Source organism: Fringilla coelebs, assembly GCF_963513975.1.
Source record: "Fringilla coelebs genome assembly, chromosome: 24".
In the NCBI taxonomy this organism is placed as follows: Eukaryota; Metazoa; Chordata; class Aves; order Passeriformes; family Fringillidae; genus Fringilla; species Fringilla coelebs.
Window position 1 is genome coordinate 2,157,261 of NC_140050.1, and position 24,927 is coordinate 2,182,187.

The following is a 24,927-nucleotide window of genomic DNA, read 5'->3' on the forward strand; positions in this document are numbered from 1 at the left end:
CAACAGGATGAAAATATGGGCTGATAGGAATATCATGAAGTTCAGCAAAACAAAAATGAAATGTCCCGCACCTGGGGAGGAATACCCTCAGGCTCCAGGACACACGAGGGGCCAAACTGCTGAAAAGCAGCTCTGCAGAGAAGGACATAAGGGCTCTGCCGGTGCCTGAGCTGAACCCGAAACACTGCTGTGCCCCTGCCTGTCCTGGTTCCGGGACGGGAGCCTTCCCTCAGCACTGCTGAGGCCACGGCTGGCGAGCTGTGTCCAGCTGTGGGCTCCCCACTACGAGTGCCCACGGACACATTATGAAGAGTCCGGAGAACTGCAGAGATGATGGAGGGACTGGCATCTCCCTGAGGAAAGAGTGGGAGAGCTGCCGCTGCAGCCTGCTGAAGGAAGGCTCGGGGGTTTTATAAACGTAGAGCAATACCTACCAGGGGAGGTGTGAAGACAGAGCCAGCCTCTTCTCAGTAGTGCCTGGTGACAGGACAAGAGGCAATAGGCACTAAACGAAACACAGGAGGCTCCCTCGGAATATCAGGAAAGACTTTTTTACACGGAAGCTGCCGGAGCAGTGGCACAGGGTCATTAGAGAAACTATGGAGTCGCTATTCTTGGAGACATTCGGCAGCTGTCTGGGCGGCCGACTGCGGGGAACCGAGGACGAAAAGGAAGGCTGGGCAGTGGCCAAAGCCACACTCAAGCCGGCCGCGTCCCTCCGTCTGGCACCCGCCCGGCCGGGACCCGGACCGGGGCTCGAACACGCGCTCACAGGCGGGCTCGGACGTGCGCGCCGCCACGCGACCCGGCTCGGGCGGGGCGGGCGCTGCCGGGAGGGCGGAAGTGAGGCGCGCGCGCCGGCAGCATGGCGGCCGCGCGCTGGTGGCGGCTGTGCGGGCGCTGGCGGCCTGCGGTCACCGGGCCAGTCCTGGGTCCCACGCAGCGCCGCCTCTGGGCCCCCGCCGCCGCCGTCCCGGCCCCACTGGGCTCCGCGCCGCCGCCCCGTGCCGCCTTCAGCGCCGGCCCGCGCTGGCACCAGCGCAGCCCTGGCGGTCTGTCGGGGGGAGACGCACTGGAAGGCGGCGGTGAGGACAGCGGCGGTGGCGGTGGCGGTGGCGGGGCGGACAGCGGCGGGGCTGGGCCGGTCATAACGGCGTTGACGCCGCTGCTCGTCCCGGAACATTTCCCCAATGTGCCGCTCATCGCCGTGACGCGCAACCCCGTATTCCCGCGCTTCATCAAGATCATTGAGGTGAGCTGCCGCCGAGCCCTCAGTCCCGGGGCCGGGGCTCGGCTCTGCCGGCCCGGCCTGGGCGGAAGCCGCCGCTGCCGCGAGGTGCCGGGGCCGCGGCGCGGGTGCTCTGGGCTGGCTCGTAGAGCGGCTGGAGGCGGCTCAGCCCGGCGTGGCGGACTCGGGCGGGGGTCACTGGCTGAGCCCGTCGCTGGCGGTGCCGCATCTCCGGGCCGCTCTCTTTGCCTTGGCAGGTTCCTTGAACTGCAGAGCAAGGCAGCCGTGACCTCCGCGGGCAGCCGCTGCTCGGCCTTTGGCTCGAGCTTTGTAACCGAGTCCTGTCGGGATAACGGTTCCCTTTGGGCCAGTTGAAGTTTCACAGTTATTGCGTCAGCAGCTCTGCTTCTAACAGAGAAGCTCGGCCATTCGCACACACTCTCTCGAAGTTCGCTGTCATTTTTGTGTTCTCTGATGAAGGTTAAGCAAACGTGTCCTTGTTTCGGCGCCGTAGGTTGGTGTCAGAGCACCGAGACCCGTGTTGGTGAAGGCAGCAAGCTGTGAGCTGCAAGGAAAAAGCAGGAATTCGGTGTAGAGCGGTACAGCTGCGGTGGGAGAGGGCATTGAGGGATGGGGATGGCAATCACCCTTTCAAAGTGTGATCTTTTCCCTCTGCACCCCATAAAGATTTTAAGAGTTATGAATTATATCACTACTGTTTCACTTGAGCTTACAGGCCAGAAATACTTTTGCCTCCTTAAAAGAAACCCAGTCTGGAACAAGTACTTGTATTTTTGTGCCTCTCTGGTGTGTTGCTAGTCTGACTTTGAAGTAAATGTAGTATGAAATAAATCAATATTTTCTTGTTCCTGTAGTATTATTTAGCATAATGTTATTTCTACTATAGTATTTTTCTGCATATCCATATCTAATATGTGCAGCTTTAGTGTCTTTATAGATGTGTCAGGGGAAGGAGAAGATTATATATTATTAAGAGCATGTAGTCATATGAGACTTATGTACAGAAGTCATTAATTTCAGTGTTTGGGTCAACAATGTCTCACAGAATGGTTAAATGTTTTCTCTTATCCTGTGAGTTCATTGTGGTCTAATTTATCTGACAAGGTCGAGTCTCTACAGTGCCTATGGAATTACTAATTTTTTTCCTGTTAATGTCTCTGACATTGGTAAGCATATTTTTGCTAAACATTGGGCAAAATTAGAATAGGTGTGCTGAGATTAGAGTAGGCCAGCAGTGGTGGTATTACTCATGCTGTTCTGTCAGAACCATGCTGGTTGTTAGCAAAGCGTTGAGCAGTGCAGCTTATGTCCATCACTTAGAAGAGCACTCAGTGGCTGGCAGGGTGACTTCATGCAACAGCAGAATTTACAAGGAGTTATTTCCATTGTCATTGAGGATTCAGCCTGTTGTGATAACAGTTCCAGTCGTGCTGGGAGATCTGCCAGGGACAGGTGTGTGGCATCCAGAGATCAGAGGGGAGGAAGAAGGTGAACTACGAAGAAATACTGGCTGAAAGTCAAGACAGGAACTCATACTCGTGGGTGTAGAAGAGGAATTGAGCAGAGAAAGCTTTGGAGAAGAGGATTTTAACTAGGGTTTTGGGGCAGAATTCAGGCAACTGATAGGGAAGGGCGAGCTAGCTCCCCATCAGGAGCAGAGAGCTAGGACATACAGGTGTGGAAGGGGAAGGGAACAGTGATAGCAAAAGAAACTTACAAGATACTGCTCAGTAACTCAGGTTTCTTGCTTGTAAGACTTGTACAGATTAGGTCTAGCTCCTTCCCCAGCATTTGAGCTTGTCTTATCTTGACTGGGAAGTGAGTTGTTCAAAATACTTAAATTTCATGTTTCTTTACGTTTTTTTTCCACTTTTATATTACTGTCCTCTAACGGAGACAAGACTAGAACCGTATTAGCTCCAACTTCATAATTTAGTTGTAGGGTGTCATTGTGCCTAGTCTTACACCCTAGGAGTGCAAAGATAACAGAAAATCCACCTCTGATTGCATACCTGTTGTCCTAGGTGAAAAATAAGAAGCTGGTTGAACTGCTGAGGAGGAAAGTTCGTCTTGCCCAGCCTTATGCTGGTGTTTTTCTTAAAAAGGATGACAAGTAAGTTGTTTCTCTTGATCTTATTAAAAAATACAAAAATAAGCTGTCCAGGTTGTATTTACACTAAAAGCTGTCATTCTAAATACCCTGCCTTGGATAGCATTGCAGAAATTGTGGCTGGTCTTGGACCATCCTCATGGTATGAAAGTCTTTGTTGCCACCACCAGCACTGCTGGGAGCTGGAGTCTTGGTTTAGAAAAGGCTGGTTTTGTTTGCAAAGGAGATGAGCTGTCCAGGTACTTGGGTGATTTGGAAAGTGGTTACATGGTGGTAGCAATGGGGATTAAGTGTCTTTGCCCCTAAGTCCAGTTTATAGTTCTGCAACCAGTGATTGTTTTTTTCTTTTTTAATCTGACCTGCTATCTCAAGTTTCTGAATATCTACTCCATTTTTTTTTTTGTTCAATAGCAATGAATCTGATGTGGTGGAGGATCTGAATGAAATATACCAAATGGGAACTTTTGTCCAGATTCATGAAATGCAGGATCTTGGAGACAAGTTGCGTATGATAGTCATGGGACACCGAAGGTTGGTCACTTGTACTTCACTGCATCTCGCCAGACTACTGTATAAACAGAGACATCAGTTTCACCACATACATGCATTTTTTTCTACACAACTTGTGTATGGCAAGTTTTTGCTTTGTTGCCATGCCATATCCTGAGAGTGTCAGGATATTCCATGTACTGTCACAGCTGTGACAGGTTAGCTGCAAAACAAAAGAGACAGTGCATGTCATTGTCATATCAACTGTGATATGATGGAAGCAAACATTTATTAAGTTGAAGTTTAGCAGTTACTTTGACAATTACAGCAAGGCGTAGTAATGGTGAAAAAAATCTCTGGAATTAATTCAAGCCAGTATTTTTGCTTTATAAAAAAATGGAGGGGAGGGGGCTCCAGAATTTTAATTATGTCTTGCCCCAGACATAATTTTGCCCCAGAACTGAATTGAAGAAAATATGATTATTGCTGAAAATCTAGTTTTAGCCATTTATGCCAGATATTTTAAACTAAGTTAAGAATTTGTATTTTTAAAAGCATCAAATAAGTAATTTCCATTAGAAGGAAAAATACAAGGGCAGAAACATGGCAGAAGAGGCAGATGCAGAGTGGGTTTTGCTTTGAAGCATGGGGCTTTTTCCATCTCACTTTTTTTCACTTATATTTGTTCTGCACAGCAAAGAATGAGCAGTCCTGTCAAAGCTAAATTTATGTGAATTCACACGTCAGTTCCTTTTCAAATGAAGTCTTAGACCTCTTGCTGCATTATCAAAGCACAGCCATATTTAAATGCATTTTGGAAATAAGCTACCTGTTTGGGGTTACTTGGAATAGAAATGTTTCCCTATAACTTAGATGGGTTTAGTATTCCTAAGATATAACTTGGGTATTGGTCTTTATGACATGGAGCAGTGGTCAATCAAGTCCATAGGAACCACACTAGATACCAAATTTGAGGAGCATTTATAGGGAAACACATATAAAAGGAAACTCCTTTATAAAAGCCAAAATAATGAAACATGGTGTCTTGCAAATGTGTGTCCTTTCTAAATTTTAGCTTGCTCAAAATACAACTTATCCTTCTCCTTTTCATGCTGAAGAGCTGAAATCACATGTAATGGGGAGATAGATTGCTGCTGGTTTCTTTTGGCTTTCAGGATTCGTATAAACAAGCAACTAGAGGTTGAGCCTGAGGAACCTGAGAACAAACAAAAAATTAGAAGGAAACAGAAGCGATCTAAGAAGGAGGCTGAAGAGGAGACTGGAGCAAAGGACCAAGCTGTGGAGTTGGTACTAGATCCTGTAGCTGCTTCTTCAAAGGAAGTTCTTATGGTAGAAGTAGAAAATGTGGTTCATGAAGATTTTCAGATTACGGAAGAGGTTAAAGTAAGTGAATTAGTTTACAAACTTGGACTTGTCCTGTAGAATTGCACCTACACTTCTTGTTTAAAAGGAAAAGTTCTAAAATCAGGCTCTAATTTCAGGCTGCAGAAACTAACACATACTTCCTTCTTCGCACAGTCACTGCACATGGTGATTATATGAAAGTAAAGAATTTTCATTATAACAGCTCACTTCCTTAAAACTGTTGACTTCAAAAGGTTGCTGAATGAAGAGGCTGGTCTGTGCTTAAATCTGTGTGATGACCTCCACCAAACTTGAGTGTTTCCTCAGAGGAGGCTTGGGTGTTCAACCTGATTGTATCTTCTGGCCAAGGGCCAGACAAATTCTGTGCATGCCAAAAGCCAGCCTCTAGGCCTTGTTGCCTTTACTGTGAGCAGGAACTGCCCCAGCACCAAGAACCATCACAGCCCACCACTGCAGTGAGTGGCTGGACTCTGGGGAATGTCATATTTGTACTGAGATCTTGCCTATCCTTTTTCATTCTTTTGGTGATTAGATTTTGTTGTGTTTATAGGCACTTACTGCAGAAATTGTTAAAACAATCCGGGACATCATTGCCTTGAACCCCTTGTACAGGTATGTCCTTCCCATGCTGCCCTGCTTTGGGAACAGCATGTTCTAGGCTGGAAGATGCTGACATTTTCTTTACCACTTGCCTTTCTGTTGTAATGAGGTAGAGAGATGTGCTGAATTGTCACATAGATTTTTGGTTTGGAGTGTAAACTCTGTCCGTGGTTGGAATCAAAGTTTTGAAAACCTGATGTGCAATTTAGAAACAACATAGAACAATTAAGTCCTAAGGCAGGTGATCTGGGTCTAAGTGAAACCCACTGCAATAAGCATCTGATCCATGTCTTATAAGCAGGATAACATTTTTGGAATCCTGGCACAAAAAAATCCTACATAACCGTTTGGAGACCATTTCAGATACTTAGTTTTATATCTTGGTGATCATTCCTCTAACCAAGTGATTTATCTGTTTATTACTGAATATTGATACAGTCAAATTTCAAAAATAATTTGCTATGAAACTGAGCTGTGTTTTATTTTATTGCGCTGGCAACAAGTAAATTAGGATATTCCATTTTGAATGTAAATTTACAGAGCATTTTGGATTTTTTTACCTTTTATTTTCAGAGAGTCTGTACTTCAGATGATGCAGGCTGGACAGCGTGTGGTAGATAACCCTATCTATCTGAGTGACATGGGTGCAGCCCTAACAGGGGCAGAGTCACACGAACTTCAAGACATCTTGGAAGAAACCAGTGTAAGAAGAAGTTTTTAACTCAAGCAATGTGAATGGAATCAGTACATCTGTTATATGTCACCTTTTCTTTACCAGCCTCAGTACAGGAGAGACTTCAGTGCTACTTTTGATGATGCGTTAATATCAGTGACTAGATTCCTGTTGAAGGATATAGTAGATCATTAGTATTGATCTACTGTGGGTAAATCAGAGTGCTCTGCATCTTTGGCAGCAAATAATTTTCTTTGTATGCTGTAGAATTGTTACATGCTGGTCTTTCCACATCTGCAAGTGCTGTAAAGCTCTCCCAGACAACCTGTTGTTGGAGTTTTTTATTCTGCCTTTCTCTCTGGGAGGGAGAAAGTATGTGTGTGTATATAAATATATATACATGTGTCTGTGTAAATATATATTTTTGTGTGTGTGTGTGTATATATATATATATGCGAGTGTGTGTGCATATATATATATGTGTGTGTGTATGTGTTACTTAACAAGGGTATGGCATCTCAAAACTCATTCTATGTCTATCTTTTGCAGATTCCCAAACGGCTTTATAAAGCTCTTTCCCTTCTGAAAAAGGAGTATGAGCTGAGCAAACTTCAGCAGCGTCTTGGAAGAGAGGTAAGTTTCTGGAGTAACAAATACCTTGTGTGTATTTATATTGTGTCCACCACTGTGATGCTTAGTATGGGTATGTGCTCTCAAGAGTGCATTATTTAGATTTAAGGTTTTCAGTTCTTCTGTTATAAATGTGATTTTTCATGAACATGGTTAGAAGTAACAAGCCATGAGGATACGGCATCTGCTGTTATATTGTGTCTAAGTTATAATTTCATGCAAGCAGATAAATCTAGAGGTCTGCAGTTTACCAAGCATTAGTGTAACAATATACAGCCTAATACTGTATATAGCATGTACTAGTGTAAATTGCAATGTTATTTCAAATGACCTTCTGCTAACTCTTGTGAACTGCAATAGTTCCTGTCTGTTGTAAGATTTAATCAGAGTACAATAACTGCATCTAAATGGTAATGAAGTATGCGAAGTGCAAATATTTGAGAATACTGAGTCATGTTTTGTTTGTTAACTCCCAATAACTGGGGCTTTTAGAATTCTTGTTAAGTGCAAAATGCTTTTGGATGGGGATTGGAATGGTTGGAGACTTCTTAAGCGAATTGAACATATGATGCAGTCTGTGGGACCAGATGTACATACAGAGATGCTGAGAGGGCTTATCAATGTCATTATTTTGTTTTTTCACTCATCATTAAAGCACTGGTCATGGGAGAGGTTCCTGGGAAGCAGAAAAAGGTAAATGCCATGCCCATCTCCAAGAAGGAGAATCAGGGAGACTGTAGGCATGTTAGCCTGCCCCCAGCCCCTGGGAAGATTATGGGGAAAATTCTCCAATGAATCCTGTACAGGCAAATGAAAAAGGACATGATTTGGAATGACCAGATTTCCCAAAAGCAAACTGCCTAATTGTCTTCTCTTATAAGAAGGCCCAGAACATAGAAAGGAAACATGGTTTAATGGTGGGCTTGGTAATGCTAGGTTGATCATTGGACTCAATGATCTCAGAGGTATTTTCCCATCTAAATGATTCTAGGATGCTGACAATGAATGTTGTATACCTTGACATTTGCATGGCCTTTGATGAGGTCAACTGTAATAGTATTCTGACTACATTGGGATGTTACAGACTGGAAGTATGTAGTATGAGGTTGGTGAAAAAGTTAGCTAGACTAATGGGCAGAAAAGATTTTGATCAACATAGTAAAGTCTAACTTCAGTCAGCTACTAGTGTTATCCCCTCAGGGAGTCAGTAAGAACCTACTTAAGTTCTGCCAAGAGAATTCGTAGTCCCAGACCAGGCCTGGAATAATCAGGATAGAAAATAGCTATACAGGAAAGGATTTTGAAGCCCTGATGTGAAGGAAGCTGACCATGAATTAGTATAATGTCCTTGTGGCAAGGCCACACAGAGGAAGGCCAACTGCCAGCTGCATACTGGGCTTCAGTTGCCCTGTGTAGGCAGCAGGTAGAGAGTAGTGGTTAGTCCTCTCTGGTACTAAGAAGGTCACATCTGGATTATTCTGCCCAGCTTTTGGTCTCCCCAACACATACAGAACATTAAAGCACTGAATCATGGCAAGTGAAGGCCACCAAAATACGGAGAGTGCTTGAGTATGTTATTAAGTCACTTCTTGTGTTAAAATACACTGCTGATAAGTTCCAAGTAGTATTTTCAGTTGCTGGGAATGTCATAACTGAGAAGTATTTGGAAGTGTTTGATGTTAGAGGGGCTGTACCAGGAACACATTAGGTACTGTGTTTGTTGCTTTGTCTAGGTTGAGGAGAAGATCAAGCAGACACATCGCAAGTATCTTCTTCAAGAGCAGTTGAAGATCATTAAGAAAGAACTAGGTCTGGAAAAAGAGGACAAGGATGCTATAGAAGAGAAATTCCGTGAGCGACTAAAGGACCTGGTAGTGCCAAAACATGTCATGGATGTGATTGATGAAGAGTTGAACAAGTTGGGCTTGTTGGATAATCACTCCTCAGAATTCAAGTGAGTACATGGCCATGTCATCCTGTCAGGGTTCGTTGGGAGAGCGAAACATCAATGCAGTTCTGTTAAGCACTTATTTAGTCCCTCCCCTCTGTTCCCTGTAGCATGTCATTACATTATAGGATATTTTTCTCCAAATTACATGTGTTTACTTATGTAGTCTACCTCTTTGGATCATTTTAGGTCTTCTGTCTTCTCTTGCAGTCTGATGCTAGAGATACAAAATGTGCAGTTAGTTCCTCATGAAGTGTGCAGTGACTCTTTTTCTGCCCTCAGTTTTGGCTCTTCTTTCTTGTACTTCAGTAGATGTGAGAGAAGTTGGTACATGTCATTGTCTAAGCTACCTGAGATGGTCCTTGAAGTATTGGGGAGGGTTGGAATTGCTAAGGAGTGAATGAATAGTTTGTAACATGTGTTCTGTGATATGAATTGTCAGAAACTGAGGTTGAAGTGAACATTTGTCTGTTGAGTTAGAGTGTGCTGTATTATACAGCAGTTGGTGTACTTATCAGCTCTCTTAATGTTCTGGGTCTCTGCTTTTAAAAGTATCTTTTACAGAGTAAAAGACTGTGTTTAAGGGCAAGCATGCCTTTGGCTGAGCAGCATCTTGGCAATCACAGAAAAGACATACTGGGCTTCACAAGCAGCATTAGTACCTTTCCCTTTCCTTCAGAGTTGTAACAGGGGTTGCAAATTTGCAAAGCAAGTACTTGGGAGAAAAAAGCCAAAGCTTTGGTGGCATGGCAATTGTCCTCACGTGGCTCCTGGGCTCAGACAGCCTGGCTGTGCTTCCCTGTGTCCATGACTGCACAATTTGATAGTTACTGTGTTGTGCAGACCTTCCTGTATACTTGAATTCCTGATCTAAGTGTGTAGTTTTAGAACAATGAGTAGTGGTTGTAGTAGTAGAGTACTGTGTTCTCTTCAGATTGTTTATGCTGATTATCTCTACTGTAAACTTCCATACTGGCATAATTTTCCTCATCTTAAGTCTTTCTCTATGGTGTTGGAGATTATTTCAGAAAAGCAAAAGCTGTGAAAAAAGGCTTTGGTTTTTTTTTGGTTTTTTTTTTGTGGGGGGAGGTTGAAGACTGTGAAAAAGGTTATCAAATAGTGATGGCTCTTTTCAATGAGTAGTTTATATCCCACTTGTTCTGGATGAGGTTGTTTTGGAAGGTGGTGGCGGAAGACATGAGCTGGTCAATCACTCTCATTTGTCTGTTTCTGTCAGTGTTACACGGAACTATTTGGACTGGCTGACATCCATCCCTTGGGGTAAGTGTAGCGAGGAGAACCTGGAGCTGGCTAGAGCCCAAGCAGTTCTGGAGGAGGATCACTATGGAATGGATGATGTCAAGAAGCGAATTCTGGTAAGGCAGGAGTAGGCACTGTGTCCCATTTCACGCTGCTTAACATCAGGCATTTTGGATGTGTTTTAGATTGCAGACTCCATTTAATTGGTGTTAATTCCTGCATCAAACAGAAAGCTGCATGAAAGACCAAATGTTCTGGTAATCAGTTAATGTGCTTAATCACTTCTGGCAATGAAGGTCACATTCTCATTTCAAACTGCATTATTCTGGTTTGCACTAAATCCTGGGCAAGTAAGTGTCCAAGGGAAGCAGTCTCTTGATTTTTTTCCCCACTTGCACAGTCATTTCTTCACTGTAAGTGTATAATCAGTTGAGGTTTCAGTTTTGAACTGTGATCTTTTGATTCCTCAACTGTTCAGTGTTACTTGAGGGTTGTCTGTCACAGAAGTGTGAAATAAGACAAGCTTAACTTAGCGCATGGGAGTGGTACAGTAGGATATGCTCACATGTAGCTTGAGAGACTCAGGTGAGAACAAGAGAAGCTGGGAGAAGAACTTAAACTCTGTCTTCTCACTCTAAGGCAGTGGAGAGAGACTGCTTCTTCTGGTGAGATTGATACAGAGCACAGAACCTGGGGACAACCAAGCATATAAATAACCAGAGGCAAAACAGATGCAACAGTATCCTGACTTAGCTTCTTCCCTTGCCCTCCCCCAAGTCCTTTGAGAACCACTTTTGTGTATGATGCTTGTTTTGTAATCACTGCTGGTCCTGATAACAAAGGTGTTTTGGTGTTGCTGACGTTCCCTTCTGTTCACTGCTGGTGCTTTATCTGTTCTACAGGAATTTATTGCAGTCAGCCAGTTGCGAGGATCCACCCAGGGGAAGATTTTGTGTTTTTATGGTCCCCCTGGAGTTGGGAAAACCAGTATTGCTCGCTCCATTGCCAGAGCCCTAAACAGAGAGTACTTCCGCTTCAGTGTTGGAGGGATGACTGATGTTGCAGAAATAAAAGGACACAGGTCAGTGTAACTTGGGAAATTTCTCTATCCAGCAGTTTTTACTAAGTAAATAGGAATCTAACTGAAGTTGGACAATGTATGTAATTCTCATCTGTTCTGCCAACCCTTGCTGACAGGAGCTGAGATACAAAAAGAGCTGAAAAAGATAGCAAAGGGTGAGCTACCCAAAACCATTGGACTGATGATAAATGCTAATACATGCATTTCTGTAAATGTCAGAACTAGAGAATGGTGACAGTTTGAACAGGGTCATTCACATATGTGTTCAGGTGTGATTGAGACTTGGTTTCCAAATAATCAGTATGGAGTTGATTTACACTGGTCTTTTTGTCCCTATGAAATGAGGAAGTGAAATGTTACCTCTTCTGACATTTCTTTCCCAAAACCTATGAAAATTCAAACACCTCTATTCTCAGCCTAACCTCTTTGCTTTTCCCTAATTGAGAAGTGGTTGAAACTAAAGATAAAAACTGTAGTCCAGGACTATTTTGCCAAAATTCATGTCAGTCCTTTACTAGAAACAGACTAGGTGGGTCTTAGTGCTTAATATATTGATGGAGAATGCTTTTGATAGATGTTGAAGAAATAAAGACTTCTTTCCCAGCAGGATATACTTGTTCTGTCAGCTGTGTGATGTATGCTCTCATATGTGCTGTGCTTTTCAGTGGTTCACTAAATACAATCTCTGGTAAAACAGGAGGACATATGTTGGAGCAATGCCAGGAAAAATCATCCAGTGTCTGAAGAAGACCAAGACAGAGAATCCACTTATACTGATTGACGAGGTGAAGTATTTGGTCTTTCTTCTAGGTTTTGCTCTTAAAGATTTGTATCAATTTGTGATCCCCAGAGAAAAGGTGAAGCAGTAACTCTCTTAAAAATCCCAGGTTCTTTCTGTTCATATGAGGCTGGGCTTTCAAGTTCTCTGGGTGATACGGATACCTTCGATGCTTTGTTTTCTCTCCTTATAACAGGCTCCAGCTTTAAAATTCTAGTTGTGTCCTTCTGATTAAGTTATAGGTGTTTGGATCATAATGGACCTGGCTGGATATTCAGAGTTTCCGTAGTTCTTGTGTTTCCTCCGTAGGTGTGAGCACATCACTGTGCACAAATCCACTGTTGCCTGTGTGATTATTAGCAAGAGTCACTCTCAGTAGGTCTATAGCAGTAAGGAATAAGATGCTTACAGTCAATTTGTGGTCTGATTTGAGAATGAGTCAGGGCTATCAGCCTAATGCTTTGTCGAAAAGCAAATAAAAACAGGATATAATAGCAGGTGTTCAGGTAATTCTGACTGAAGGTTATTCTGGCCTTCTGGTGTGCCATACCTGGGAAGGACCAACAGCAGATGTGGCCTCAGGTCTCTTCACAAAGAGCAGCAGGCACAACTCTCTCCCAGGATTTTTCCTGGGAAAGGCAGGGAGAAGTTCAGAGAAGAAGAGATAGCAATTCTTATCTCTACTTGCTGCTCCTATTGTTTGGCACATGTGGAATGTGTTATGGAGATTGCTTACCGAAAGGAGTTTGTTAATTGGATTCTGCTGATGATTGTTTGGATTGATTGGCCGGTTGGGTCAAAGCTGTGTCTTGACTGTCTCCAGACAGTCAGGGGTTTTCTGTAGTATCTTTCTAGTATAGTATCCTTTTAGTATAGTATCTCTTTAGTATGTAATTTTGTATAGTATTAGTGTAATATAGTATAGCTTAATAAAACATTTGTTCAGCCTCCTGAATTATGGAGTCAGAGCACATTATTCCCTGGCTGGGGGGATTGCCTGTTTCTACAATAAGCAGATTTTTTGGAAGGAATGGTATGTGGGACCAATAAACTCTCATCTGTTGCAGCATGATGTAACCAATGAGTATCGTGATTTGAAAGGCAATGTAACCTGTAGGTTATGATACTTGACTGGTGTTGGCCAGAAGCCCTGTCTTGGCTATAGCAGCAAATTTCATTAAAGCCATCCAGTTAATGCTGCTCCTAAGGGAGAAGAAGCAGCACCCCTGTTTGTATCCTCAGAAGGAGCGTTCACAGTGCTACATGAGCCAATGACCTTGGCCATGGTCCTGGGCAGCTGCCTCTAGTGGCCCTAGTTGAGCAGTGGGGTTGTTCAGGATGACTTCAGGAAGTCCCCATGAGCCTCAATCAACTTATGACTATGACAACAGCCCAAGTCACTAATCTGGCTCTGCTTGAATGCCTGTGTGTAGGTTTTTTGCATCTTGGGCAGAGTAAGGAGTGTGTCTGCGCTTGTATATTAGGGAAGTGGTGTAGGCTAGCACTCTAGTCCTCTCACTGTGGAGTAAGTGTTCTGGTCTGTGCCTATAGTTTATCTCAGTTTAACAAGTAGTAGCCCACTCTAGTAGTAGTGCTCTTTATTGTATGCACATTGCCTGAGACTTCACAGTGATTTTCTGCAACACTCAAAAGTCCTGTGTCTTCTCAGGTGTATCGTGCTCACACAGGAAGATAATGGGGACTTGGATGAGTGCACAGAAAAGTGTTAGACTGGTATTGAATGTTAATGAACACTCATGAACATTTTCAGATGGAGCCTTGAAAAAAATCTTGCTTGAGAATTTATCATGATAGGAAACTTCTTAGAATATTAAATTCATTTCTCCCACAGGTAGATAAAATAGGAAGAGGCTATCAAGGGGATCCATCCTCAGCCCTTCTAGAACTATTGGATCCTGAACAGAACTCTAACTTCTTGGATCATTATCTTGATGTTCCTGTGGATTTGTCAAAGGTATTTCTCTTTTCTGCAGAGGTTGTAGAGCCAGAATGTCTGAATGTGTTTCAGTATACTGATTTCCTGACCATGAAAAGATGCTGACATTTTATTCCATTGGAAAATCAGATGGAACATAAATGGTACACAGCTGTCTCTGTAGGAGTTGTTTTTAACTGAAGTGTCTGTACATGAAAGAACATGATCACCTGCATATGTCATGTAGCCCTAACTTCCTGTAAAGCCAGGGACAAACAGATGTGTGGTTTCCACTAGAAAAGGCAAGAGTTTTCCTTTACATGATGATTGGCAGAGCTGCTGTCAAGGGAGGTGGCCTAATGCTGTGAAGCTTTTGAAATTGGTCATCTTTACACACTGTTGCACTTTTTCTGCAACTGACATAAATTACAGAATTGACATATTAGGAATAAGTATAGATAATTGGATCATTCTGAGCTAATTTCCTAGAAGGTAGAAAGAACTTCTGAGTGATATCTAGATCTCCCATTTTCTGGTCCCTATCAAACCATTCCAATTTCCCAGTTTGTGCATTGTGTATTTCTAAACATTTATTTTGGGGGTAGGGAACATGCTATTACATAATTCTAAAATCCAGACTTTTAATAAAAACTAATTCCACAGAGAGGGTGATCTTGCTCTAGCCCTTCAGAGAAAACACAGAACTTAGGAACTAGTACTTGGAATAAAGCAGCTGGTTAATGAAAGTTCTTAATAGGATCTTTTAATGCTTCCAGGTACTTTTTATTTGTACTGCCAATGTAACAGAAACCATTCCAGAGCCACTGCGGGACAGAATGGAAGTGATCAATGTGTCAGGATATGTAGCAGAAGAGAAACTTGCAATTGCAGAGGTAAGAGAAATCACTCTTGTGCTTTATGTGAATTATATCTGGTAGATTCTTTTTGGCAGATTCAGGCTTACATATTTCCATCCAACTATGTCCAAAAAAATTAGGCACATGGTATTTTGGACAGAGTTCCTTTGATTTGAGCACATAGTTAAAGTAACTCCACTGTGCCATAGGCTGTGGACACCAGAAAGCAGCATTGAGGTAACCGCAGACAGCTGAGTGAATTGGAAACCACTAGGCTTTTGTCACAAATACTAAGAGAAGGATGTGGGGGATTATTTCTTTCAGAGATACTTGGTCCCTCAAGCACGAGTTCTGTGTGGCTTGGATGAAAGCAAAGCTCAAATCACATCAGATGTCCTGACTGTTCTCATCAAGCAGTACTGCAGAGAGAGTGGGGTGAGGAATCTGCAGAAACAAGTAGAAAAGGTGAGGGGAAGTTTGTGTAACTGTGACCACTGTGCATCAGCCTTCTCAGCTTTTTTTACAGAGATAAATTTCTATCTCACCCAGGTATTGAGGAAATCTGCCTATAAAATTGTGAGTGGAGAAGCAGAGATGGTCCAAGTAACACCTGAAAACCTGCAGGACTTTGTAGGAAAGCCAATCTTCACTGTGGATCGCATGTATGAAACCACTCCCCCGGGAGTGGTGATGGGTCTGGCCTGGACAGCTATGGGTGAGACAAAATTAATTTTGGGTTAATGCCTGCATTTCTGTGTAATTTTCAAAAGTTGAATGTAATAGTCAAACAGAACTGAATCCAGTGATGTTCTTCTACAGGCACCAGTAGAAGGAATTTCCTTTGGCCTTTGGGTCCTGAATACTACTTCCTTGAAGAAGGGAGCCTTAGCCTAAGCTAAGCTGAGCCTTACCCAGGCTCATCTTAGCTTAGGGCCAGCATGTTTTCTCTTCAAGCTCCATACCCCATACAAATGATGTACATTAGGAACAGCAGCAGCAGGAGGTGCCACTGTGAGACATGGCACAGCTGAGGAACCCTGTGTGTGCAACACTAACTTGACTTCTGGTGTTGAGGGCAGATATAGGTGTTCCAGCACTCTGTGGAGTGGGTGCAGTTAGCTGCTTACCATTCATTGAATTACTCCCCTAGTAACTTGTGGGCTTATGTGCTCTACAGGATGGAAATACAGCACACAGCAGAGGAAATTACCTCTTCATATTCAGCTTTACCTTGGGTAGAATTCAAGTAGTTGAGGGAAATTATCAGTCTGCTGGAGAAGGTAAATAGATACCTGGCACTGGAGAACTGAAGTGGCTAAGAGTGTTTTGTGAACTCGTCTTACTCTCTGGAGGAAACAAAGAACATGAAACCATTATAAGAACTTGGTTTTTTACATTAAGTAGGGATTGCAGCTGTGTTCCTAGAAGGTGAAGTTCAAAAAAGCAATGAATGGAGACTGCTGAGATTTCTAGCTGGCCTTCCTGAAGGTATTTAAGGGACAGGTTTCAGCTGCTCTCTACTCAAGAGCTAGTGTCTCATCAGAGAGCATCAGTTTCAAATGCCTGACAGAGCTGCTGCATCACCAAAACCTTCTAGTTTAATTTGCCTGTAACTTTTTTCAGATATTGTTTTTCTTCTCTTTTTTTAGGAGGTTCCACTCTGTTTATTGAAACATCCCTAAGGCGACCCAAAGACAAGGAAAACAAGGATGGGTCACTTGAAGTAACAGGGCAACTGGGAGATGTAATGAAAGAGAGTGCCAAAATTGCGTACACATTTGCAAGAGCCTTTCTGATGCAGAAGGACCCCAACAATGATTTTCTTATATCTTCTTATATCCACTTGCATGTGCCAGAGGTAAACTGATGCAGAGTTCACAGAACATGCACAGCAGCCTGGCTGGTTTGCTCCCTTAGATGTAAAGCTGGAAGGCACTTCATTTGTCCATACGTTGTGCAGAATGCCCTCTTCTAGCAGTAAAACCAAGGAATGAAGACATTTTCTTCAGGCTCCTGTGTAGGTCTTCTTATGAGCCATGTTTCCATTCCTTTCTACAGTAAGCATGTAGCAAGAGTACCAGGGCTTGGATAATTTTCTAAAGAAACCTAAGCTGTTGGCCCTGTTGTGCAGGTGGGGAAACCAGAGATATAAGTGATTTAGATAAATGCTTGGATGAAGTTACAAAGACATCAAAGTTTAGGTGTCTGTGTTACCAGGCCTTCTTAAAGGCTTCAAGTCATTCACACATAATTGAAAATACTACTCCTGATTTTTGTGCCATGCTTCCTAGTCCACGTAATAGCAGCGGATGCTTTTGTCCAATATTTGGGGCTGAAAATAAATGCCCACAGTGCTCAGAGTGGCTCACATGCTGTGTAACAAACTTTGGGCAGGTGCTTTACTGAAGACAGATTTTGAGCTGTGATTGTGCCCCAGCTTTACTTCTGGACTACTGAGTGCTCTGTGTGCAATGTCTTTGTTGCAGCTTGCTCTGTCCAGGTACTGCATTGTTGTCTGTGAATTCATTCCCTGAAAGATGAGAAAACAGCAGATATGATCTCTGTCTCTACTCCCTCTCAAGCATTGATTTCCTCTGCTCTTACCACAAGGAGGTTTGATCTCAGATAATCCACACTGTCATTAGTTCAGGCCTGGATTTTGCGGGGCTTTACATACTGATCTTTTCTGCCTTAAATGATTTTTGATATTGCCCTCCACTAGTTTGTTACTCTTGACACTCTCCCCTTGTGATGTTGACTTAGGTCTAACAAAGAGCTTCGGAGTATTTGTGTTCTTTTTTCCATTGATGCTGCTTACTCAAAGACCTGAGCCCAGTGAGTATGGCGGTGGTATCAGGCCAGAAACCACATTTGTGAACTCATTTTTAGATTATTTCTCATTAATAAAGTGAGGAATGTCACAGTTGTTATTATATCAGCCAATTCAAGTAGCAGAATTCCATCACTCACACATGCAAAAACCTTTATGAGGCTTCATGAAATTTGGGCAATGTTAAAACAACAAGGACAAGAATACTGTCTGACTATGTTGCTTCTTGAATGAGCAGGGGAATTTTGCTTTGTTTTTTTTTTAAACAGGGAGCAACCCCAAAGGATGGACCAAGTGCAGGATGTACCATAGTAACAGCTTTGCTGTCCCTGGCCCTGAATTGCCCAGTGAGGCAGAATGTAGCCATGACTGGAGAAGTGTCACTGACTGGAAAAATTCTTCCTGTTGGTGGAATCAAGGAGAAGACTATTGCAGTAAGAGCTCTTCTCTTGTCTCTGTGCATTGTCCACAGCAGAGCCCTGGGTTGGGCTCAGTGGGGACAGGGACAACCAAGGAGGGGTTGCTCCTTGAACAGAGAGGAGCAGATTGCATTCCATACACAGGTTGGAAAAGTCTGTGGGGGAACATGGGGATCTTGGCTGTGTCTCTGGCTGTGAGGAAAGGGATGGGACCCCAGGCTTTGTGCCAAGGCATGTATGTTGGCCTAGCTCAATTCCACCTACACTGGCAGAATTGAAGGTGACTGACAGCTTTAACTGGCTGTCAGAGCTGTCTGCTCTATCAGACTAGCGCAGTTCAATCACCTGTGCTGTGTTGAATTGCTTGTTTCAGGAGGGCATCCAATGGAGATCTGACAGCATCTCTAAGGTACATTCTTAAAATCAAGGCTCTGTTCTCTAATTCCAGTGTAAATTTGTTTGAAATTTTATACAGATGTCTTAGATAAGAGTAACTTAAATTTAGTATTTGTATTTTGGTTTAATCTGTTTTCAGAATTTCTTTCCAAGCGTTCAGGCTCTCTCCCTACTTTTCATCTGCACAATTCTGGCCTACATAAGCCTTGCACCACACATATTTTTCAGTCGAGAATGTTATTAGTTCTTCCTCCATTAAGCTGGGGCTTCACATCAGTGTTCTGTCCCCACTTCTGTTTGGGCTACAGCCTTGTACAGTGATTTCTTTTCCTTGTATGACTTAAAAACGAGTAGTTGTTTGTAGCAGTCAGTACAGGACTAACCTGTGCTATGGCACTGACTGGCTGCACTTGCAGGAGTGTCAGTGGCCACAGGCCTAAACACAGGATCACCTCTAAAGCAATGGGTACAAACCTGTCCTGGGAGGAGCAGCTCTGCTTTCTGTGCTCCTTCCAGGGAAGATGTCCGTATCAGAAGGTTCTGTAGAATTGTACTAAGGGTATTGATGGGGTAGGTTGGTTTGACAAGCTGTTTCTAACTTTGCTTTCATCCGAGGTTTTATCGTCACCCAAGCTGGAACAGATACTTAAAACTTTGTAATAGTATGAATGTTCTGAAAAATCCCCCAAGCTGCTGACATAGTCCAACTAAAATGCCTCCCCTCATCTGTCCCTGCAGCTGAGATGGCACTGGAGACTATGTTTTGGGGCTTTAGGGAGGGATCTAGAACATGCTTTACCCTGCTGATATCTGTCATGAATGCCCTTGGTGCTCTCCATAGAAGAAAGTAAAGCTGGATCATGCTCCAGAATAACTGCTCTTGCTTTCAGAAATGGGGAAGGGTGCTTCTGGTACATGATTCCTAGGGCTTGACAGCCCAACTTTTTCTCCCCACAGGCAAAGAGGGCAGGTGTTACCTGCATCATTCTGCCATCAGAGAACAAAAAGGATTATTATGACCTTGCTGGATTCATTACAGAAGGACTGGAAGTGCATTTTGTGGAGCACTACACAGAGGTATTTGATATAGCATTTTCACAGCTGAATCTCACTAGAGGATGACATGCTGTGCCCCGACGGCTGGAAGGTATTCTGTCCCTAAGCACTCAGCCCCCACCTAGAGATGGGTGACATGGGGCAATCCTGAAGTGGGACATGAAGCTATTGCTGCTGCGCAGCTGCCAAAATGAATTATGGCTCTGCTAGAATAAAGTATTTCTCAGTCTTTAATACTGAATTATGATCTACAATAAAGGATTTCCAATTTTGCCAAAGGAATTGGCATGTTATCAGCCACCAGCAGTGGGGCTAGTCTGGTATTTTCTCACTGAAGATGTTTCAGCTATTTCACTGTCAATTTCTGAATGACTTGTGGGAAAGGACTGAACAGTACACCCACAGCTAAGCTGATGTACAGCTGTTACTCCTGATAGAAGGCAAGTAGCTCTCAGAATCTGTCTCTGTTTAGAAGCCTGGGCTGGGCTGAAAGGATGCTAAAATCCTAAGATAGTTCAGCACAACTAGTACAGTCAGCTGATAAAGGGACATGGTTCCCTAGGTTCAGTCACCAGGTCAATACCACCAGAAAGAACTCCAGGATAAAGAGGGCAGACCAGCAACATGCTCAGCATCACCACTCAGCAGCACTGTGCTGCACCACAGAGGGCCTGTGCTCCTCTGTAACAGCTGTATCATATTCAGGGAGTGAGAAAAGGAATGAAATATCTTGACTGTTGTACATCAGTATATACAGGCTTGGGGGCTGGAGAACTTGAATACTTTGTCTTCCAGTGAACACGAAGTATTTCTGAGCCAAGAACAGCTCTTGTCATCTCAGCAAAGGAGCCCTTAGGGGAGAATAAAGAATCCAGCTACTGAAGTCCAGGGAGCTCTTGCTGACTCCAGATGTCATGACTTGCTATCACACTGCAGAACACAGGCCTGAATAGAGGGTACAAGGGGAAACAGGAGCAGGCTAAGCTGCATAAGGAATGGGCTGATGTGCCCTGAGGAAGAAGTGCAAAGTAGTTACTGTTTTCAACAGCCGTTTTTGCCCACTTCCCTCCTACTACCATGTAGGTCTGAAGACAGACTAGGAGATAGAAGGCATTATTCCAGAGATTTCCACGTCCTGACACTGCACATAGTCATAGAGGATTCCCCTCTAGAGTAAGTCACAGCAGCACCAGCATCACCATCTCCACCTGCAGGTACAATAAACCACTGACCCAAGTTCTTGATGGCTGAAGTTCTGGACCTTGTCAGCATCCCCCAGCAGCACCTACTGAAGTTTATGTACCAAGAACACTCACTGCTCTGGTTTTGGGAGAAAGGACTTTATTGTGTTGCAGCCTGTGCAACTCAATCCTTCTTTGCAGCAGCTTTCCTCATGGCTGCCAGGACATTACTGAGTTCCTCCCGCTTCCTCTTGGCCCGAATGTGAGTGCCAACCTGCAGGGAGAGAGCAGAGCTGTCAGTCTTTACCCAGTGTAAACTGGACAGACTGGGAATGCCACAGGTGTCCCTGCTGTCACACTTCAAAACCAGGCAGAATGTAAAGTCCTGGAAACATGGACTTGACCTCCAGCCAGGAGTTTGCCATCATGTCTCAGTAGTACCTCAACAGTTATTTGGACATGAAAGGGACTGCTTTCAGCTCTCATAATCATTACAAATCAAGGAACCCTACTTGAAGTCTCCTGGTTAATGGTACCCAACCACTATCAACGCTGCTCTCATTTTCCCAACAGCACACATGCAAACCATGGAAAAATAGCATGACAAGCCTTAATGCTTGAGCTTGGGGCCTTTTTAGCGAAGTACCTTTGCATCCATCTCCTGCTCTCCCACCCAGCCCAAGGAACATTCTCTCCATCATATTACACCAGTTACTTCCAAAACAAATGAAAAAAATAAAGGTAATTAATTAAAAAGCCAAATATTCCTAGGAGAGGGCAGAAAACTGACATAGTAGTTTCTACCATCCATGTTAGCTGATTGACCCACCCGCTTCTTGATGAACTTCAGAGCACGTTTGTCCTTGGACACTTTCAGCAACTCCATTGCACGTCGCTCATAAGGTGCAAAGCCACAGACTTCCCTGATCATGTCTCGAACAAACTTGGTGTGTTTGGTCAGGCGCTGTGGGAAGGGAGGGAGGACTGGTCAGAGGGTTACAAGGCACTACAGAGGGGACTGCAAGGGGCTGTGGCATACTCTCTGCTAGGCTTCAAAACGAGCCCATGCTGTTGCTATGTCCCAAGAAAACTTCACCCCTGACAGATCCTGTGGAGCAACGTGAGCTTGGCTAAGTGTGCCAGTCTGTCTTCAGGCTCAGGTCCGGCTGTGTCACACACTGGCGTAGACCAGCATTTTAGGAAAAAGCACGTCCATGAGCTAGCCAGGATTTGCACTGCAACGCGCGGGGGACACCACAGCTAAACAGAGCATTTAATAAGAACGAAAAATGGGCCCAGATGCATTTATGTCCCGTAACACGCATCTATGGGACCTGGATAGCTCGTAGTAGGGAAATTCGGGGCCGTTTTGTGGGAGATTGCCTGCTGTTACCAAGAGAAGCAAAACAAGAGATACTAGAAGGCACAAAGCTTTTCACAGCTACCCGGTTGAGCCCACCAGCCCGCCTAGCTCCGCTCTGTCGAGCCCCGCAGCCCCGCGGACGGGGCCGGAGGCGATGGGCGGCCCCGCGCCGGACACACGAACACAACCGCGCTGCGCACCGGGAGCAGCGGGCTCGTCCGGCCCCCACAGGGGGAGAGGCAGGCCCGGGGCTCCGCGCGCCAGCAGAGTCTCATACTCACCCCGCGGCGGCGACACTGCCGGGGCTTGGACACGTTCTTGGTCACCTTGTAGCCCTTGTTAAGGCCCACGGCCATGGGGTAGCGGATGGCCATGGCTACGGTGCCCGGGCCCGATGGACACGGATGGACACAGACCCACTCCGCCTCACCCGCACCGCAACGATGGCGCCGCACCGGAAAGAACGAGCGCGCGCGGGTCTCCGGGACGTGGCCATTTCCGGCGGTGGGCGGGGCCGAGGGCGCGCGGGGAAAAGTACGAGAGAAAGGGCGCGCCCTGGCGGCACAGCCTATGTGCTGTGAGGGGCTGGGGAATCACCCCGCGGTGGGGTCATGGTGGGTGTGAGGGGACAGCGGGGACGAAAGGAGGGTCACCCCGCGGTGGGGTCATGGTGGGTGTGAGGGGACAGCGGGGACGAAAGGAGGGTCACCCCGCGGTGGGGTCATGGTGGGTGTGAGGGGACAGCGGGGACGAAAGGAGGGTCACCCCGCGGTGGGGCCATGGTGGGTGTGAGGGGACAGCGGGGACGAAAGGAGGGTCACCCCGCGGTGAGTGGTCCGACTGAACTGCTGGTTCCCCTCAGCTGCGGCCGGGGGGCTTGGGGTGCCCACTGTACAGAGCCACGCAGCCCTGCACTTACAGAATTTTTCCCCATAAATTGTAACTTTGGTATCACTCGGGCAGGATTTGATAACGTTTGACAGACAAACCTAAAGGAACAGATTAAATTATGTTGTTGGAATAAAAGATACTGGATTTTCTTACCTCTGAAAGAGAGCTGAGGTGAACATGTGTAACTCAACTGTTTTCTGCTTTCAAAGACAATTAATTTAATTGGTTGAAATGAAAAATATTGGCTTGAAATTGAAAATCTTGGATTTTGAAACAAAATACGGAACTCTGCATCCTGTGTAGAGCTCGTCTTTGCACGACTGGTTCCGTTCATCCCAGGGCAGCGGTCCCAGCTCACGCACTCGGAGCTGCTGGACTCTGTCACCCACTCATGGCACAGATTCCAGCAGTGAAGAATGTTCATGGTTTAGACAGTGAGACGGACCTGACTCCGATGCCTTTCTCCACAGGAGGGCAGAGTATGAACAGGCGTCCCAGGGGGGTGACTGTCCTACACAGGCAGAAGGAACTGCCTTTGAAATATTTCTCAATGTTTCTGAAAGTCAACAAAGAAAAGTTACAAATGCCAGTTTTGTTGTCAATCTGCACCTCTAAAATCAACAGGGCTTTGATATCATCTTTGCTACTGAGAACTATCACACAGCTAAAGGTCTCCCCATCGACAAGCTCTGGGTTCCTCACAGGAGATGTTGCAGCCCTGGGCTGGAGGAGGTGTCACCTCTCCTGTCGCCTTTCCTGCCCCTGCCGATGTGCATGGACCTGCCTTAGTGTGGCTGCTCACTCACCTCTGGATGTGCTGAAGAAGGGCCTTCACCTTCTCTGGCTCTGCAACCTCATCAAATACAGGTGGTCCTAAAATAAACATCTGCCTGGAAGAAGAGGTGGCAGCACTGGCTGGGAGAAGCCCCTCTGCCTGGGGAAAGCTCACTGCCCCTCTCCTGGGGCAGTGAGCCTGGGGGAAACTCACTATTTCTGTGAGCACCAACCCACCAGCAGCATCTGCATGGGGCCCTTTCCTCTCACACCCTGACGATTGCTACCTTCCTCTCAGGACATCTTTTCCATTCATGCAGAAACATATGGATCTATAGTTCCCAGACTTCCAGCGGGTTTCTCATAATTTGATCTTTCTATGCTGCACTGGACACCCCTCAAATCCTGCCTTTTTCCCAAGACATGGGTTCTTGCCTCCTATTGTTGCCTGCACCAAGTCCCTAATAGAAAATTCAGACTTTCAGTTTTCAGAAGCTTTTGCCCCATTCCAACATTGCTAAATGTTGCCTTCTTCCACATCCCCAGTGTTTGCAAGTGGTTTCCATCTCTGCTGCACCTTTCTTTGGATTCTGCTTTACATCTCTTCACTCTTTGTCTTATTACTTTCCTAAAGGCATTACAAGTAAAGTGTTACCCATCAGGTGAGCCCAAGGACGGGGGGCAGAAAAAAGGTAGAGGAAGCCTTGGGATTTGAGCTGAATCCAAAGCTGGGGCAGACTGGCTCTGCTGAGATGGACATGGATGGCTCAGTGGACCATAAATAGGATGAACATCTTCAGTGTGCCCTGGCTGCTGCAGTGATGTCCTGGGCTGCATGGACAGATGCACCTGGCAGGGGCCAGGAAGGGATTGTTCCCTTTACCTGCACTCATTAGATTGCACCAGTGATGCTGTGTTCAGGCCTTGCAAAGCAAGAAGAACTTGGATTAAGTGGAATAAGTTCAGAGGAAAGCCATGAAGATGTCTGAAGCCTGGACCATGAGGAGCAGTGGGAAGAAT

General features: G+C 44.9%; 2 protein-coding genes across 2 annotated transcripts; one reads left to right on the forward strand and one right to left on the reverse strand.

Moving 5' to 3' along the window:
• The first annotated feature begins 843 nt into the window (after positions 1 to 843).
• Positions 844 to 19,991, forward strand: LONP1 (lon peptidase 1, mitochondrial). The gene is made up of 18 exons (XM_084221163.1): positions 844 to 1,252; positions 3,274 to 3,362; positions 3,771 to 3,890; positions 5,024 to 5,252; positions 5,785 to 5,846; positions 6,408 to 6,537; positions 7,057 to 7,140; positions 8,871 to 9,091; positions 10,323 to 10,461; positions 11,248 to 11,426; positions 12,124 to 12,211; positions 14,057 to 14,179; positions 14,917 to 15,033; positions 15,322 to 15,462; positions 15,547 to 15,712; positions 16,647 to 16,855; positions 18,097 to 18,261; positions 19,600 to 19,991. Exons 1-18 carry the CDS (start codon positions 866 to 868, stop codon positions 19,762 to 19,764), a joined length of 2,814 nt encoding a protein of 937 aa, XP_084077289.1. The 5' UTR covers positions 844 to 865; the 3' UTR covers positions 19,765 to 19,991.
• Positions 19,992 to 21,017: 1,026 nt separating this feature from the next.
• RPL36 (ribosomal protein L36) lies at positions 21,018 to 22,694 on the reverse strand. The gene is made up of 3 exons (XM_084220907.1): positions 22,524 to 22,694; positions 21,709 to 21,843; positions 21,018 to 21,153 (listed from the first exon to the last, which is right to left on the reverse strand). Exons 1-3 carry the CDS (start codon positions 22,614 to 22,616, stop codon positions 21,064 to 21,066), a joined length of 318 nt encoding a protein of 105 aa, XP_084077033.1. The 5' UTR covers positions 22,617 to 22,694; the 3' UTR covers positions 21,018 to 21,063.
• Positions 22,695 to 24,927: the final 2,233 nt, after the last annotated feature.

Coding starts and splice junctions, on each gene's coding strand:
- LONP1 (XM_084221163.1), top strand. CDS start 866: ATGGCGGCCGCGCGCTGGTGGCGGCTGTGCGGGCGCTGGCGGCCTGCG. Junction 1,253..3,273: donor GCTTCATCAAGATCATTGAG/GTGAGCTGCCGC, acceptor CTGTTGTCCTAG/GTGAAAAATAAGAAGCTGGT. Junction 12,212..14,056: donor CACTTATACTGATTGACGAG/GTGAAGTATTTG, acceptor TTTCTCCCACAG/GTAGATAAAATAGGAAGAGG.
- RPL36 (XM_084220907.1), bottom strand. CDS start 22,616: ATGGCCATCCGCTACCCCATGGCCGTGGGCCTTAACAAGGGCTACAAG. Junction 21,844..22,523: donor GGCAGTGTCGCCGCCGCGGG/GTGAGTATGAGA, acceptor CCCTTCCCACAG/CGCCTGACCAAACACACCAA. Junction 21,154..21,708: donor TGAAGTTCATCAAGAAGCGG/GTGGGTCAATCA, acceptor CTCTCCCTGCAG/GTTGGCACTCACATTCGGGC.